At 48.1% G+C, this 16,533-nt stretch overlaps 1 protein-coding gene across 2 annotated transcripts in view; it reads left to right on the top strand.

Annotated features, from left to right (window-relative positions):
- Window positions 1-16,533, top strand: part of PIWIL1 (piwi like RNA-mediated gene silencing 1) — a 510,395-nt gene that overhangs the window by 192,418 nt on the left and 301,444 nt on the right. For both annotated transcript variants that reach the window (XM_077461809.1, XM_077461808.1), the window contains exon 8: window positions 1,594-1,791. In XM_077461809.1, the coding sequence (XP_077317935.1) occupies window positions 1,594-1,791 (198 nt within the window). The remainder of the gene's footprint in view (window positions 1-1,593; window positions 1,792-16,533) is intronic.

Below are 16,533 nucleotides of genomic sequence, written 5' to 3'. Positions count from 1 at the left end.
GGCCGTCTATGGCTGGGTATTGCAGGGTATCACCGAGTATGGCTTGGTATCTCCGAGTATGGCTGGGTATGGCAATTTATGGCAGGGTATTGCAGAGTATTGGCGGGGTATTGGGGGGTATTGCAGAGTATTGGCGGGTATTGCAGAGTATTGGGGGGTATTGCAGAGTATTGGGGGGTATTGCAGAGTATTGGGGGGTATTGCGGGGTATTGGGGGGTATTGCCGAGTATTGGGGGGTATTGCCGATTATTTGGGGGTATTGCAGAGTATTGGGGGTACTGCAGAGTAATAGCAGGGTAATGCAGAGTATTGGGGGGTACTGCAGAGTATTGGGGGTACTGCAGAGTAATGGCAGGGTATTGCAGAGTAATGGCGGGTACTGCAGAGTAATGGCGGGTACTGCAGAGTAATGGCAGGGTATTGCAGAGTAATGGCAGGGTATTGCAGAGTAATGGGGGGTACTGCAGAGTAATGGCAGGGTATTGCAGAGTAATGGGGGGGGGGTACTGCAGAGTAATGGGGGGGGGGTACTGCAGAGTAATGGGGGGGTACTGCAGAGTAATGGGGGGTACTGCAGAGTAATGGGGGGTACTGCAGAGTATTTGCAGGGTATTGCAGTGTATTTGCAGGGAACTGAGGGGTTAAATTCGGTGAGCAGCGATGTGGGCACTGCAGATGCAGCCCACATCGCTGCTAACACCGATCTCTTCCCCCTCCGCTGTTCCGATCGGTACAGAGAGGGGGAGGGAGGAACCGGCGTCATAACATGACGCCGGTTTGTTTACAAGTGATCACTCCGTCATTTGACGGAGCGATCACGTGGTAAACGGCCGCGACGAGCGTGATCCGTGATTCCAGTGGACCCGGCGGTCACGGATGATCTCGTGTGCGCGCGAGAGCAGAATTCTGGGAGGCCGTTAATTAACGGCCTCTCAGAGTTAAACAACCAGCCTGAAGCCGTTAATCGGCAATGGGCGGTTGTTAAGTGGTTAAACCAAAAAAGCACAGTTTTGCATTGAAAAAGGTCCTTTACCCTTTCCAAATACGCAGCAGCTGAAAAAAAAAAGCATAGATGTGAACGTTAAATTAACTGCAGTGCGTTTCTGCAAAAAGCACCAAAAAACACATGGGTGGGAACCAGGCCTAAAACATTTAGTAATATAATGGGGTTAAAAAATAAATAAAAAATAGCTCTTCATAGTACAAAAAGAGCACATAATCGCTACTGTAAGGGGTTCGTTTTTTTACTATGCAATAGTGAAAGTAATATTTATAGTAGCAATTTTTTGCTCTTTGTGCTATAAAGGGCTAATTTTAGGTTTTTTAATCCCATGTTACTGGCCGATTAATCAATTATGAAAATAGTAATCGATTAATTTCATAATCGATTAGTTGCCGATTAATCGATTAGTTGTTTCAGTCCTAGTAACAACACTGCTTATTATGGTTGACATGATTGGAATTGGAAGCAAGTTAATGGCAAGATTATTTGGTTAAAATAGAGGATAGAAATGTGAAAAAAATAAAATGAATGTTACCACCACATTTGTTTTTGGATATACATAAGCTTTAACTTTCTACTTTTTGCTTAGCTTAACTATTTGGCCTGGCTTCACAACCTCAATTTTGCAATATGAGACCAGCATTATGTTGTGCATTGATATAAGCCACAAGATTCTTCGAAGTGAAACCATTTTGGATGTGATGTACAACCTACATTCAAGAGTTGGAGCACAGAACTTCCATGATGCTTGCAGAAAAGAACTGATTGGACAAATAGTTCTTACCAAGTAAGTTTTCCATTTATAGCTTGTGTACAGAAGCCTTTTGACATTATTTTTCCCCTGTGGAACACCAAATCGTAACCACTTGCCGACCACCGCACGACGATGTACGTCGACAGAATGGCACGGGCAGGCATATGGGCGTACATGTACGTCCCTCCCTTCCCCCGGTGCCAGCGGCGGTCGGATTCCGTGCAGGAGCGATCCGGGATGAGGGGGCAGCCATTCATTCATGGCCACCCCCTCGCGATCGCTCCTGACGAATGAATGGGCAGCATTACATCACTTCCCCTCCTGTAATGTAAACACAGGCAGAGGAAGTGATGTAATCTCTCCTCGTGTCGGTCTTTTTCGTTCCGGCACCGAGGAGAGAGGATCGGTGAGTTGCACCAACACACTACACGTACAGTAGAACACGCCAGGCACACTTTCACCCCCCAATCACCCCTGCACCCCCAGTCACAGTGACACCAATTGCATTTTTTTTTAAATTATTGCATTGGTGTCATTTGTGACTGCAATAACTGTTAGGGCAGTTAGGGTTAGCCCCCTTTAGCTCTAGGGTACCCCCTAACCCCTCAATAAAGGTTTAACCCTGTGATCACCCCCCGTTGCCAGTGTCACTAATAAGCGATCGTTTTTCTGATCACTGTATTAGTGTCACAGGTGACGCTAGTTAGGCAGGTAGGTATTTTGGTTCGCCGCAGCTTTTTATAGCGTCAGGGACCCCCATATACTACCGCATAAAGCCCCCTGATTGCCCCCTAGTTAACCCTTTCACCAGTGATCACCATATAACTGTTACAGGTGACGCTGGTTGGTTAGTTATTTTTTTATAGTTTTAGGCCACCCACCATTTATTACCTAATAAAGGTTTAACCCCCTGATCACCCGGCAGGTGATATAAGTTTGAGGGTCAGATAAGGTCTGCGTCGCCCCAGGCAGCGTCAGGTTAGTGCCAGTACCGCTAACACCCACGCGCAAAGCATACATCTCCCTTAGTAATATAGTATCTGATCAGATCTATATTAGCGTCGCCAGACTTTTAGGTTTCCCAAAACGCATTGTTAGCGGGATCAGCCCAGATACCTGCTACCACCTGCGTTTAGCCCCTCCGCCAAGCCCAGCCCAGCCCAGCCCACCCAAGTGCAGTATCGATCGATCACTGTCACTTACAACACACAACACACATAACTGCAGCGTTTGCAGAGTCAGGCCTGATCCCTGCGATCGCTAACAGTTTTTTTTATAGCGTTTTGATACAGTCGCTTACAGCCTAGGTGCTTTTTTACCTGTGCGTCTCACTAGTGTACCCCTAAATTTAGAGCCCAAAATGGCAAAGCGAAGGTACACTAGTGAAGAGGCCTACACGTTTCTGAGCATGACAGATAGTGAAGAGGACGTCACTCATCTGCCAGATTCAGGCTCAGAATACGATCCTGTAGAGGACAGCGGCTCCATGACAGATAGCTCTGGCGACGGAGATGAGGTCCCTGTTAAGGGCAGTTGTACCCAAACCTGAATGTTTTCTGTTGTTCAGGTGGAGGAACCGCAGGTCACTCGTATGGAGCAGAGATGTACAAGAGCCGCTAATCCTTCTGGTGAACTGGCAAGCACCAGCGGCCTAGTACACCCTGGACGTACATCCAGCACTGCAGTAGCACGTGGTGACGTGGCGAGTCCCATAAGTGCAGTTCAAGCTGGCGAGGTGGCAAGCACAAGTAGTGTCCCGCTGCCACGAAGACAAAGACAGGCCCGTCGTACCCATAGTGCCCTTCCTGCAGAATTCGCTAATCCTGATTGGGTGCCCACCACTTCTGCAGAACCCGTACTTCCCCCATTCACTGGCCAACCTGGCATTAACGTGGAAACAGTTGATTTTACGACACTTGATTTTTACTCACTGTTTTTCACCGAAGATCTCTATAGATCTATTGTGGACCAAAGCAATTTGTACACTGGTCAACACATCGCCACTGTTCCCCAGTCCGCCCTTGCCAGACAATGGAAACCAATTACGGTTTCCGAATTTAAGATCTTTCTGGGCCTCTTCCTCAACATGGGCATAACCAAAAAGAGTAAGTTGCGGTCATATTGGTCCACTGACCCAATTCACCATATGCGCGTGTTCTCTGCTTCCATGTCCAGGGCACGATACGAGCAGATTTTGCGGTTCATGCACTTCAGCGACAATGAACTCTGTCGTCCTCGTGGAGACCCTGAATACGATCGGCTCTACAAAATTCGGCCCCTCATAAACCACTTCAACCAACGTTTTGCAGACTTGTTTACTCCCCATCAAGTTGTCTGCGTTGATGAGTCCCTGATTACGTTTTCTGGTCACTTGTCATTCAAACAATACGTTCCCAACAAGCGTTCCAGATACGGGGGTCAAGATGTATAAGCTCTGTGACAGGGCCACAGGCTATACACGTAGTTTTATGGTTTATGAGGGTAAAGATAGTCACGTAGAGCCGGAGAACTGCCCTGACTACATAGGAAGCGCTGGCAAGATAGTGTGGGACATGGTGTCACCCTTATTCGGAAAGGGGTACCACTTGTACGTGGACAATTATTACACAAGCGTGCCACTGTTTAGTCACTTGTTTGATCAGCAGATTGGAGCATGTGGCACCGTGCGACCTAATCGCCGGGGCTTTCCTCAGCGGCTTGTAGATTCCCGTCTTAGGCTGGGGGAGAGAGCCTGCTTGCGGAGTAATAATTTGCTCGCTATGTGGAGGGATAATAAGAATGTTTTCGTTCTTACCTCCCTTCATGCAGACACGACGGTCCAAATTCCTACGGTGACTGGTGTTGTGGAGAAACCCCTCTGTGTCCACAAATATAACCAAAATATGGGAGGGGTGGACCTCAATGACCAGTTGTTGGCGCCGTATCTAGTTGCCCGTAAGGCCAGACGCTGGTACAAAAAAGTGTCTGTTTATTTATTCCAATTGGCTATGCTGAATGCATATGTGCTACACAAAGCTTCAGGACGGACTGGATCCTTCCTTAAATTCCAGGAGGATATTGTCAGAGCCCTTCTGTATCCAGGCGGTGCTCCACCTCACATTCCCCAACCAGATGCAGTAAGCCGGCTGCATGAGAGGCATTCTTCTTATGTCATCCCGAGTACCCCTACCCAACGAGCCCCCCAAAGAAAATGTGTCTGCAGAAAGCGCGGATATAGGCGTGACACCCGTCATTATTGTCCCCACTGTCCTGACAATCCTGGTCTTTGCATTGGTGAATGTTTTGAACGCTACCATTCACTAGTTGAGTATTAGCGTAGGGTACAGCATTGCACAGGCTAGGCACACGTTCACAGGGTCTCCCAAGATGCCATCGCATTTTGAGAGACCCAAACCATTGGAAACGTTACAACAGAAGTGTTAAAGTTACATAAAAAAGTGTTTAAAAAAATAAATAAAAAAAGTAAAACCAAAAAACAAAAAAAAATATAAAATAAAAAAAACAAAAATAGTTGTCGTTTTATTGTTCTCTCTCTCTATTCGCTCTCTATTGTTCTGCTCCTTTGTACTGTATTCTATTCTGCAATGTTTTATTGTTAACCATTTTTTGTTTTCAGGTACGCCATTCAGCTGTAGCGTGGATTTATTTATCTTGACAGCAACAGCGTTTGCTCCCACGATACATAAAGCCGTGACTCCAGCACTGTCGGAGGTGATTTCACCACCACCACAGTTAAAAAAGAGCATATATGCAGAAGCATGGGGGCATAAGGGGTGGAGGAGCGATTTGCTCCTACCTTTTGCGGGAGGATGCCCCAATGCTTCGGCATATATAAATGGTGCATGTATGCCCCCCATTAGAAGTGGGTGGATGAAGGGAGGTATTCTAATGGTGGGCATACCCACGATCACCCACCATTTTAATCTGTAGGGCCTTTGCTTTAAAAAAAATACTTCATGTTTGGGGGTTCAAAGTAATTTTCTTGCAAAAAAAAATATTTTTTTATGTAAACAAAGTGTCAGAAAGGGCTTTTTCTTCAAGTGGTTAGAAGAGTGGGTGATGTGTGACATAAGCTTCTAAATGTTGTGCATAAAATGCCAGGACAGTTCAAAACCTCCCCAAATGACCCCATTTTAGAAAGTAGACACCCCAAGCTATTTGCTGAGGCATGTCGAGTCCATGGAATATTTTATATTTTGACAAAAGTTGCGGAAAAAAGACATTATTATTATTATTTTTTTTTTTGCACAAAGTTGTCATTAAATGATATATTGCTCAAACATGCCATGGTTAAATGTGAAATTACACCCCAAAATAAATTCTGTTGCTTCTCCTGAGTGCGGGGATACCACAAGTGTGAGACCTTTTGGGAGCCTAACCGCGTACGGTACCCCAAAATCCAAGCACCACCTTCAGGCTTTCTAAGGGTGTAAATTTTTTATTTCATTCTTCACTGCCTATCACAGTTTTGGAGGCCATGGAATGCCCAGATAGCACAAGATCCCCCCAAGTGACCCCATTTTGGAAAGGAGACACCCCAAGCTATTTGCCGAGAGGTATGGTGAGTATTTTGCAGACCTTCATTTTTGTCACAAAGTTTTGAAAATTGAAAAAAAGAAAAAAAATATACATTATTTTTTTTTCTTCATTTTCAAAAACAAATGAGAGCTGCAAAATACTCACCATGCCTCTCGGTAAATAGCTTGGGGTGTCTATTTTCCAAAATGGGGTCATTTGGGTGGGGTTTGTGCCATCTTGCCATTTTATGGCCTTCAAAACTGCGATAGGTAGTGAGGAGTGAAATAAAAAATTTACACCCTTAGAAATCCTGAAGGCGGTGCTTGGTTTTCGGGGCCCCATACGCGGCTAGGCTCCCAAAAAGTCCCACACATGTGGTATCCCCGTACTCAGGCGAAGCAGCAGAATTTATTTTGGGGTGTCATTTCACATATTCCCATGGCATGTGTGAGCAATATATCATTTAGTGACAACTTTGTGAAAAAAAATAAAAAAATAAATAAAAGTTTGTAATTTTCCCGCAACTTGAGGCAAAATATAAAATATTCCATGGACTCAACATGCCTCTCAGCAAATAGCTTGGGGTGTCTACTTTCTAAAATGGGGTCATTTGTGGGGGTTTTGTGCCATCTTGGCATTTTATGGCCTTCAAAACTGCGATAGGTAGTGAGGAGTGAAATCAAAAATGTACACCCTTAGAAATCCTGAAGGCGGTGCTTGGTTTTCGGGGCCCCGTACGTGGCTAGGCTCCCAAAAAGTCCCACACATGTGGTATCCCCGTACTCAGGAGAAGCAGCAGAATTTATTTTGGGGTGTAATTTCACATATGCCCATAGCATGTGTGAGCAATATATCATTTAGTGACAACTTTGTGAAAAATAAATAAAGTTTGTAATTTTCCCGCAACTTGTGGCAAAATATAAAATATTCCATGGACTCAACATGCCTCTCAGCAAATAGCTTGGGGTGTCTACTTTCTAAAATGGGGTCATTTGTGGGGGTTTTGTGCCATCTTGGCATTTTATGGCCTTCAAAACTGTAATAGGTGGTGAAGAGTGAAATCAAAAATGTACGCCCTTAGAAAGCCTGAAGGCGGTTCTTGGCTTTCGGGGCCCCGTACACAGCTAGGCTCCCAAAAAATCCCACACATGTGGTATCCCCGTACTCAGGAGAAGCAGCAGAATTTATTTTGGGGTGTCATTTCACATATGCCCATGGCATGTGTGAGCAATATATCATTTAGTAACAACTTTGTGAAAAAAAAATAAAATAAATAAAAGTTTGTAATTTTCCCGCAACTTGTGGCAAAATATTCCATGGACTCAACATGCCTCTCAGCAAATAGCTTGGGGTGTCTACTTTCTAAAATGGGGTCATTTGTGGGCATTTTGTGCCATCTTGGCATTTTATGGCCTTCAAAACTGTAATAGGTAGTGAGGAGTGAAATCAAAAATTTACGCCCTAAGGCCGTGTACACACGGGCGGACTGTCTGTCCAACTTAGTCCGCTGAAACACATTTCAGCGGACAGTCCGCTCGTGTGTGGGCTTCAGCGGACTTTTTCAGCGGACAGTCTGGCGGACTAAGTATTTCGGAATGTTGGAAATACTGTCCTCTGGACTCGCATTTCGGCGGACAATCCGCCCGTGTGTGTGCCAGTCCGCCCTACTTTTAAAATGAGCGGACTTTTCCCGCCCGGAGAAAAGTCCGCTCATTTCGAGCGGGTATCTAGGTAGGCGGGGCCCGCGACGGAGACGTCGCTGGCCCCGCCGCCTGGTATGGACTTAAAGGGGAACCCCAACGGCGTGGGGGTCCCCCCCAAGTCCACAACAGACCCTTGTCCGAGCACGCTACCCGGCCGGCCAGGAAAGGGGGGCGAGCGAGCGCCCCCCCTCCTGAGCCGTACCAGGCCGCGTGCCCTCAACATGGGGGGGTGCCTTGGGGAAGGGGGGGCCGCGCGGCCCCCCCACCCCAAAGCACCTTGTCCCCATGTTGATGAGGACAAGGGCCTCTTCCCGACAACCCTGGCCGTTGGTTGTCGGGGTCTGCGGGCGGGGGGCTTATCGGAATCCGGGAGCCCCCTTTAATAAGGGGGCCCCCGGATACCGGCCCCCCACCCTATGTGAATGAGTATGGGGTACAATGTACCCCTACCCATTCACCTGTGAAAAAAAGTACAAAAAAAAACACAACACAGGGTTAAAATATTTTACTGCACAGCTCCGGGGGTCTTCTCGCCGAACTCCTCCGCTATCTTCTTGTAGCTCTTTTGCTAGCGGAGGAGTCCGGCTTTCTTCCTCGCCGCCGGCCTCTTCTCCCGACTTCGGGGGTCTTGTCCCCCTCTTCGGTTCTTCTGCCGGGCCACCGCACCTTCTTATAGGTCTGATGTCGCCGCCGCCTTCCGTTCTTCTTCTTCTTCCTCTTCTTCTTCTCCAGGAGATGTTGCCTCGACGCTCTCTCCGGCCACAATGCCAGGGACGTGCTCCGCTGCCACTTATATAGGGACAATGGGGCGGTGTCACATGGCTTTATGTCACATGGGTTGGCCTGGTACGGCTCAGGAGAGGGGGCGCTCGCTCGCCCCCCTTTCCTGGCTGGCCGGGTAGCGCGCTCGGACAAGGGTCTGTTGTGGACTTGGGGGGGACCCCCACGCCGATTTTTTTCGGCGTTGGGGTTCCCCTTTAAGTCCATACCAGGCGGCGGGGTCTGCGACGTCTCCGTCGCGGGCCCCGCCTACCTGGATACGCGCTCCAAATGAGCGGACTTTCCTCCGCGTGTGTGGGCGAGTCCGTTCATTTCAAAAGTAGGGCGGATAGTATGGCGGACTTAGTCCGCCGTATTAGTCCGCTCAAAAAGTGCCGTGTGTGGGCAAGTCCGTTCATTCGAAAGTATGACGGACTGTTCGTCGGATTGTCTGACGGACTAAGTTGGCCAGACAGTTTTTTTTACCAAAGACATGTGGCTGACTAAAATTGAGTTTATTGGATTTTTCTAATAACAAAAAGTAGAAAATATCATTTTTTTTTCAAAATTTACGGTCTTTTTACGTTTATATCGCAAAAAATAAAATTCGCTGAGTCAGTCAAATACCTTTAAAAGAAAGCTCTATTTGTGGGAAAAAAAGGACGCAAATTTTGTTTGGGTACAACATTGCATGACCGCGCAATTACCAGTTAAAGCAGCGCAGTGCCAAATTGCAAAAAGACCTCTGGTCATTGACCAGCAAAATGGTCCGGTCTGAAAGTGGTTAAATAAAAACCTGTAGGCCTGCTTAACCCCTCATATTTGGGATGTCACAGTTTTTTGTAAGTATCCTAAGAAGATGGAAGTTTTTATTTAGCTCTGATGTTTTTAACAGCCAAATGTTTCGGGCTGATTTTTTGCGATTCGGCACTGCGTCACTTTAACTGACAATTGTGCGGTCGAGCGGGGATGTACCCAAACAAAATTGACGTCCTTTTTTCTCTTACGTTCACCGACTGACACAGTTCCTCTCTTAGACCATTGGGTTGTTATGCCACCTTCAGGAGAGGACTAGGCACAACATGTTAACATGTAATAATAAAAACGAGAAATTTCTAGTTTCGCCCCAGGGGCGGTCCCTTGGGTAACAACCCCACAGCCTGCCTTGCAGCTTCAGTACGTCAACAAGCAGTATAACGTAAAGAAAAATAGGAGGCGCGAGTGCTGTGTCAGTCGGTGAACTACAGAGAAACAGATTTTCTCTTATATTCACCGACCGACACAGCTCCTCTCTTAGCTATTGGGTTGTTTGCCCTATTACTAGGAGATGCTAGGCATAACACAACACTCATAACTTTTAGTTCTGCCCAGGGGCGGTCCCTTGGGCAACAACCCTCCAGCCTGCCAAGCAGACATCCGTTTCATTTTGCGTATGGAAGAAGGACCTAGGAACTCTGCGGGTCCATCGGTTCGTGCTTTTTTATGCAGAATTGTGACTTTTTGCGCAAAATTCTTTGATCTACTGTCAATTGGCTGGATACCCTTATCCTTGTAGTCTCCCCAGCCTGGCCATCGAGTCTGTGCTGGCCGTAGCTACGCGCTCGGCAGGCCAACGACAAAACCTCAGCTCCAGAAGTGGTCGGTGAGCTTTTATGCTCCGGGCATACATATGACCGGGCTACTGATGTCTGCGTCACAGTATGCCGGGCCAGCAGCCACCCTGTACTGATCAGTGAGTGGGTTTGTGATGGAATGTCTCCCAGCTCTTCAGGACTGGTAAGTACAGCTCTCCCTGCCTGAGCAGCTGGGTATTGCCTGGGAGGTTGATTCGGGGATCCCTCACCTCCCTCTCTTCTCTCCCCTGTCCCTATCTCCCCCCCTTCTCTGCGGGGAAGCTGCATGTGGCTGCTGAGTGGTTTGTGTGTGTCTATGCAGCGGCTCTCCTGGGGGGCTCTCACCTGGATTGGGGGGCTACGCTGGCTAGTGGTGTCCTGGGTTTGTCCTGTTCTTTATGCCCCTGAAAGGTGTCTGAGATTTTGCTGGTGTCCTGCACAGCGCTGTGTTCACTGCCATCGTTTTCTCCCTGTACCTCATGGAGCTGCTTTGGCCATTTTAGGTATGGGCATGGGCAGCATGCTATCCTGGGCTTCAGCGGCCATTTTCCTAGTGATCTCCTAGTCAGGACACTGGCGGCCATTTTCTGGAAGCCTGAACACGTTTTTTCAGTGTTCTCTAGGGGCAGCATGTGCCCATGTGCTCTCACAGCCATTTTCTCTGTGTTTTATGTCTTTTACTAGACGCTGGCCGGCCATTTTATTGAAGCCTGAGCACACTTCAGAGTGGTTTGAAGCTATTTGCAGTGGCTGCCACTGACACAGCTTTTGCTTCCTCTGCACCTGGGAGCCCACAGGGACTACAGTCACTGCTTACTGGATAGCGCATAACTCCTCAGGGTGGTGAGTACAGCGGGGAAAGAGCCCCTCGGCCAGTGTCAGTAAGGAGGGTGGAACTGTCACTGTACTAAGCCCCCTTTGGGTGGCAGACAGTGTAGAGTCAGCATGCCTTAAGAAACTGGTTTCTTCCCCCGAAATCCAGGCAATTGCAACCGGGTCATCTGCAGACTGCGCAGTGCCCATGGAAACCCTGACAGCGGTCCTAAATTAGTTTGTTGCCAAGATGGAGGTGGTGCATGGGAAGAAAGGTGCACTAAAGTTTCGCCTGCCTAACCCCCACCCCCCCACCGTCCTCTGGGGAGAGCTCTGACGCAGGCTCGGGTCCTGCTGAGGCTGGTGACCCCTGCTCTGTCTTGTCAGACGACGCTGACCAGGACCGTTCGGACAGTGAGGATGAGTCCCCGTCTGGGTCCGTGCACGACAAAGCGCCTGTTGGAGCACTTAACACAGATGTGCCTGATTTCCTGAAGATTCAGGAGCCAGCAGATCCCTCTGCTGATGTACCAGTCCCTTTTGGGTCCCGCAAGCCAACACGTTCACCTAAGGTGTTCCCGTATCTGACTTATTTGGACAAGTTAATTTACAAGGAATGGGGTCACCCACAATGGACCTTTTTGGTCCCCAAATACATGGAGGTGCGTTACCCTTTTGAGGAGAGCCTTCTCAAAAAATGGTTGATTCCTCCGGTCGTGGACCCCCCGGTATCCAGGTTAAATAAAGTAACCACGATCCTGGTTGAGGGGACTCCTGCATTCAAGGATTCCACGGACAGAAGGCCAAGGCAGTGGCTCATTCCTTGTTTATGGTAGTGGGATCAGCAATACGACCAGTACTGGCCACGGCATTAGTGTGGAAGACCCTTACTGAGTGGGCAAAACTTTTGCACCGTGAATTGGGAGAGCAACAGGCTTTTCCTGTCTGCGTGGAACTAGCAGACCAACTAGTGCAAGGCCTTAAGTACGTCTATGACGCGGCCCTGGATACTCTCCTGTTATCCAGGGCTTCAGTGTCAGCAGTGGTGCTGAGACGCCTGATTTGAGGCATCCAAAAAAGCCCTGACGGATCTTCCCTTCCTTGGTGACCGGCTCTTTGGAGCCTTTTTGGATGACATTATTAAAAATGTCACCGGTGGTCAGAGTACTCTATTCCCACAGGCCAGGAAGGCTAAGGAGCCACGCCGTAGGCAAGAGCCCTCTTTTTCCACTCACAAATGGCTTTTTCGTCCGCCCGGAGCTTTGACATAACGTCCCCAGCTCGACAGGATGTCCACGGACGGACATAAACGTCCCTGGAACAGCAAGCCTACCAAGCCTGCGAATAAAAGTGCTACCACATGAAGGTTTGACTTGGGTGGGGGGTCGCCTTCGGAAGTTGTCAGCCCGGTGGTCCTCTCGGTTATCCGTCTAATGGGTCTACGATCTGATTTCCTCAGGCTACAAGATAGAGTTTCTCTTGGCCGCCAAACAGATTCTTCCCCTCCAGCATACCCGTATCCCCGGTTCGCCGGAAGGCCCTCTTGGGGACCGAAAGGGACCTGTTGAAACGCAGGGTGGTTGTACCGGTTCCGGATTCGTAACGTTTCCAGGGATTCTACTCAAATCTGTTTGTAGTTCCCAAGAAGGAAGGGGTAGTCCAATCTGGGACCTAAAGCCCTCAATCACTGTAAAAGTGCAGAGGTTCAGAATGGAATCAGTTCGCTCAGTAGTCGTTGCATTCCATCAAGGGGACTCCCTGGCTTCCTTGGACATCTAGGATGTGTACCTGCACATACCCATATTCCTTCGGCATCAAAAGTTTCTGTGGTTTGCAGTCGGGGAAGCCCACTACCAGTTTGTGGCTCTTCCTTTTGGTCCGACATCAGCCCCCCCATCTTTACCAAGGTATTGGCTCCAGTTTTGGCGTTGCTGCGGCAACGTGGGATTGCGATCGTGGGATATCTAGATGATCTGCTCCTGAGGGCATCTTCTGCCTTGCGAGTTAGAGGAGGATGTGGCGATCACCATGCAGACCCTGCAATAATTTGGTTGGCTGTTAAACCTAAAGAAGTCGGCGATTGACTTATGCCACAGTATACCTAGGTACTCCAGAGGCTGGGTCGATACAATCACCAAGGGGGAACAAGAAGCTCAGCCGCTGCACGGGAGGTCGCTCACATACTTCGGTGGGCAGAGCGACGCGTACCGGCCGTCGGCCATTTACATCCCGGGATTGGAGAACTGGCAGATGGACTATCTGAGTCGCCAGATGCTGGACCCAGGAGAATGGGTGTTGCATCCGGAGATATTCAGGTTACTGTGCCTGAAGTGGGGCACACCAGACGTCGATCTTCTGGCCTCCCGTCTCAATCGGAAGGTACCAAGATTCGTGTCCAGGACAAGAGATCCGTGGGCAGACGTGTCAGAATCGCTGGTAGCTCCGTGGGATCAGTACCAGCTGATCTACGCCATTCCTCCTCTGAAACTGTTACCACACCTGCTTCGCAGAGTGGAAGCCGAGGGGATCCCAGTAATACTGGTTGCCCCAGGTTGGCCTTGGTGTGGAGACCTGGTGCGTCTGGTGGCAGATGCTCCCTGGCGACTGTCGTTGCGAGAGGACCTTTTGTCTCAAGGTCTGATTCTCCATCCTGCTTTACCATTGCTGGCTTTAACGGCATGGCTATTGAGAGCCAGGTGCTGAGGAACCGGGGTCTGTTGGACTAAGTGATCCAAACTATGTTAAGGGCATGAAAATCTTCTTCCCGGAAGATATAACATCATACCTGGCTTCTTCTCCATGTGTGAGGAGAAAGGAAGGCATTCGCGCTCCTTTTGCATATCCAGGATCCTGCTGTTTCTTCATCAAGCAGTAGACCAGAAATTGGCGTTAAGCACCATTAAGGGGAAAATTTCAGCCATGGCTGTCTTTTTCCAGCGACCCCTGGCATCTCGCTCACTAGTGAGTACCTTTGTTCAGGGGGTATGACATGTAGTCCCTCCAGTGCGACCATCGTTACCCCAAGGGGATTTGACCCTGGTGTTATCGGCGCTTCAAATACCGACGTTTGATAATATTAGGGAGATTCCCCTGTTTACTCTTTCCCAGAAAATGGTCTTTCTAGTGGCAATCACCTTGGCCAGGAGGGTGTTGGAACTGGCGGCCTTGTCTTGCAAGTCACCCTATCTGGTTATCCACAAGGATAAGGTAGTGTTGCGTCCGCAACCGTCTTTTCTACCGAAGGTGGTCTCGGCTTTTCATATCAATGAGGACATTGTGTTACCATCTCTGTGTCCTAAGCCGAAGCACCCTAAGGAGGTGGCCCCTTACGCTCTGGACGTGGTTCAGGCTCTGAAGGTGTATTTGTCTTTCACTGCTCCCTTTCAGAAGTCAGACTCACTGTTTGTTTCGGTAGCTGGTCCCAAGAAAGGCATGGCGGTCTCGTCGGCCACCATTTCCAGATGGATCAGACAGATTGTAGTACAAGCCTAAGCTTTGAAGGGGCAGGGGCCTCCCTTTCCGGTCACGGCCCACTCCACAAGGGCAATCAGAACGTCTTGGGCCTTCCGACACCAAGCGTCTGTCGCTCAGGTGTGTAAGGCGGCGACCTGGTCGTCTGTCCACACGTTTACCAAGTTCTACAAGGTAGACGGTGCATTAGCTTATGCCTGTTTTGGCCGCAAAGTTTTGGCCGTATAGTTTCAACTGAATATGCAATAATATATTTTCTTTTTTCCCCAGTTTTTGGTGCGTTATGGGTTTTGTGGTGGTTTTTTTCCATGCATTGTTGTTTTTTGTGGGTAAAGTTTCACTAGTTCCCACTTGCCATGGTGGATGAAGTTTCTATGCTGTTTTCCCACCCCTCGTTTGGCACCGCTTGGGGACGTCCCAATAGCTAAGAGAGGAGCTGTGTTGGTCGGTGAATATAAGAGAAAATAGGATTTTTTTGTACTCCCCTTAAAATCCTTTTCTCTGTAATTCACCGACCGACACAGCACCCGCCCCTCCTTTTTAGCTTTACGTTATACTGCTTGTTGACGTACTGATGTCTACTTGGCAGGCTGGAGGGTTGTTGCCCAAGGGACTGAGGGACTGCCCCCCTGGGCGGAACCAAGAGTTCTGAGTGTTGTGTTACTATCTCCTAGTAACAGGGCAAACAACCCAATGGCTAAGAGAGGAGCTGTGTCGGTCGGTGAATTACAGAGAAAAGGATTTAACGGTGAGTACAAAAAATCCTATTTTACAGTAGGTAGAAAAAAAAACAATTTTTCCCCACAGATAAACAAAAAAAGTGACAATTTTGAAAAAGAAACAAAACAGTATTTTGTACCTTTTTGCTTTTATAAATATTCCCAATTTTTTTTCCCCTCAGGTTAGAGAGATGTGTATTCGTCTACATATTTTTGGTAATAAAAATTGCAATAAGCGTATATTGATTGGGTTGCGCAAAAATTATAGCGTCTACAAAATAGGGGTTCGATTTATTTCATTTTTATTATTTATTATTATTTTATTACTAGTAATGGTGACGATCTGCGAATCGGAATTGTGACATTATGGCGGACACATCGGACACTTTTGACACAGTTTTTGAAACCATTGACAATTATATAGCAATTGGTGCTATAAAAATGCACTGATTACTGTGTAAATGTCACTGGTAGAGAAGGGGTTAACACTAGGGGGTTATCAAGGGGTTAACTGTGTTCCATGACTGTTCTAACTGTGGGGGAGGGGACTGACTTTAGGAGATGACAGATCGTGGTTCCTAGCTGTTAGGGACTCGCTATCTGTCTCTCCTCACAGAACAGGGATTTATGTGTTTACACACACATGGACTTGTTCTGCCTCTCATGAGCGTGAATGCGACCGCCAGCTACGAGTATCGGCACTTCCACAATGCAGCAGGCACACACCTGTTATGCAGCTTAAAGGAGCCGAAATACAGCCACGATTGTTCGGGGGATAGTGTTGACCTGCCGCAGTATAATGATGGCGGCTGTACGGCAAGTTATTAAAGATTCATGTTTTTGCTATGTTTTTGTATCCTTCATTTTTTTTTCTTTTTTACAGTCAAAATTTTTATTTAAAGTGGTTGTAAAGAGAATCTTTTTTTTTTATAATAACAAACATATTATACTTACCTCCACTGTGCAACTCATTTTGCACAGAGTGGCCCCGAACCTGATCTTTTGGGGTCCCCCGGCGGCTGTCTCTGCTTCTCCCTGTAAGTACTTCTCACGTTCATGCGAGCTCCCTCACATGGTGAGAAGTACTTGCGGGCGCTCTCCCGTGATACAGCCGGTGGCTATATCGGCTCACTGTATCACTCGGCCCTGCCCAACAGGAGCGCCACATCATTGGATGTG

The sequence above is a fragment of the Lithobates pipiens genome, unplaced genomic scaffold (assembly GCF_037356315.1).
Source record: "Lithobates pipiens isolate NorthernLeopardFrog02 unplaced genomic scaffold, aLitPip1_a1.2 Scaffold_3, whole genome shotgun sequence".
NCBI classification, from domain to species: Eukaryota; Metazoa; Chordata; class Amphibia; order Anura; family Ranidae; genus Lithobates; species Lithobates pipiens.
Note: the sequence above shows the minus strand (reverse complement) of the source record. Positions and strands in the feature narration are given on the sequence as shown.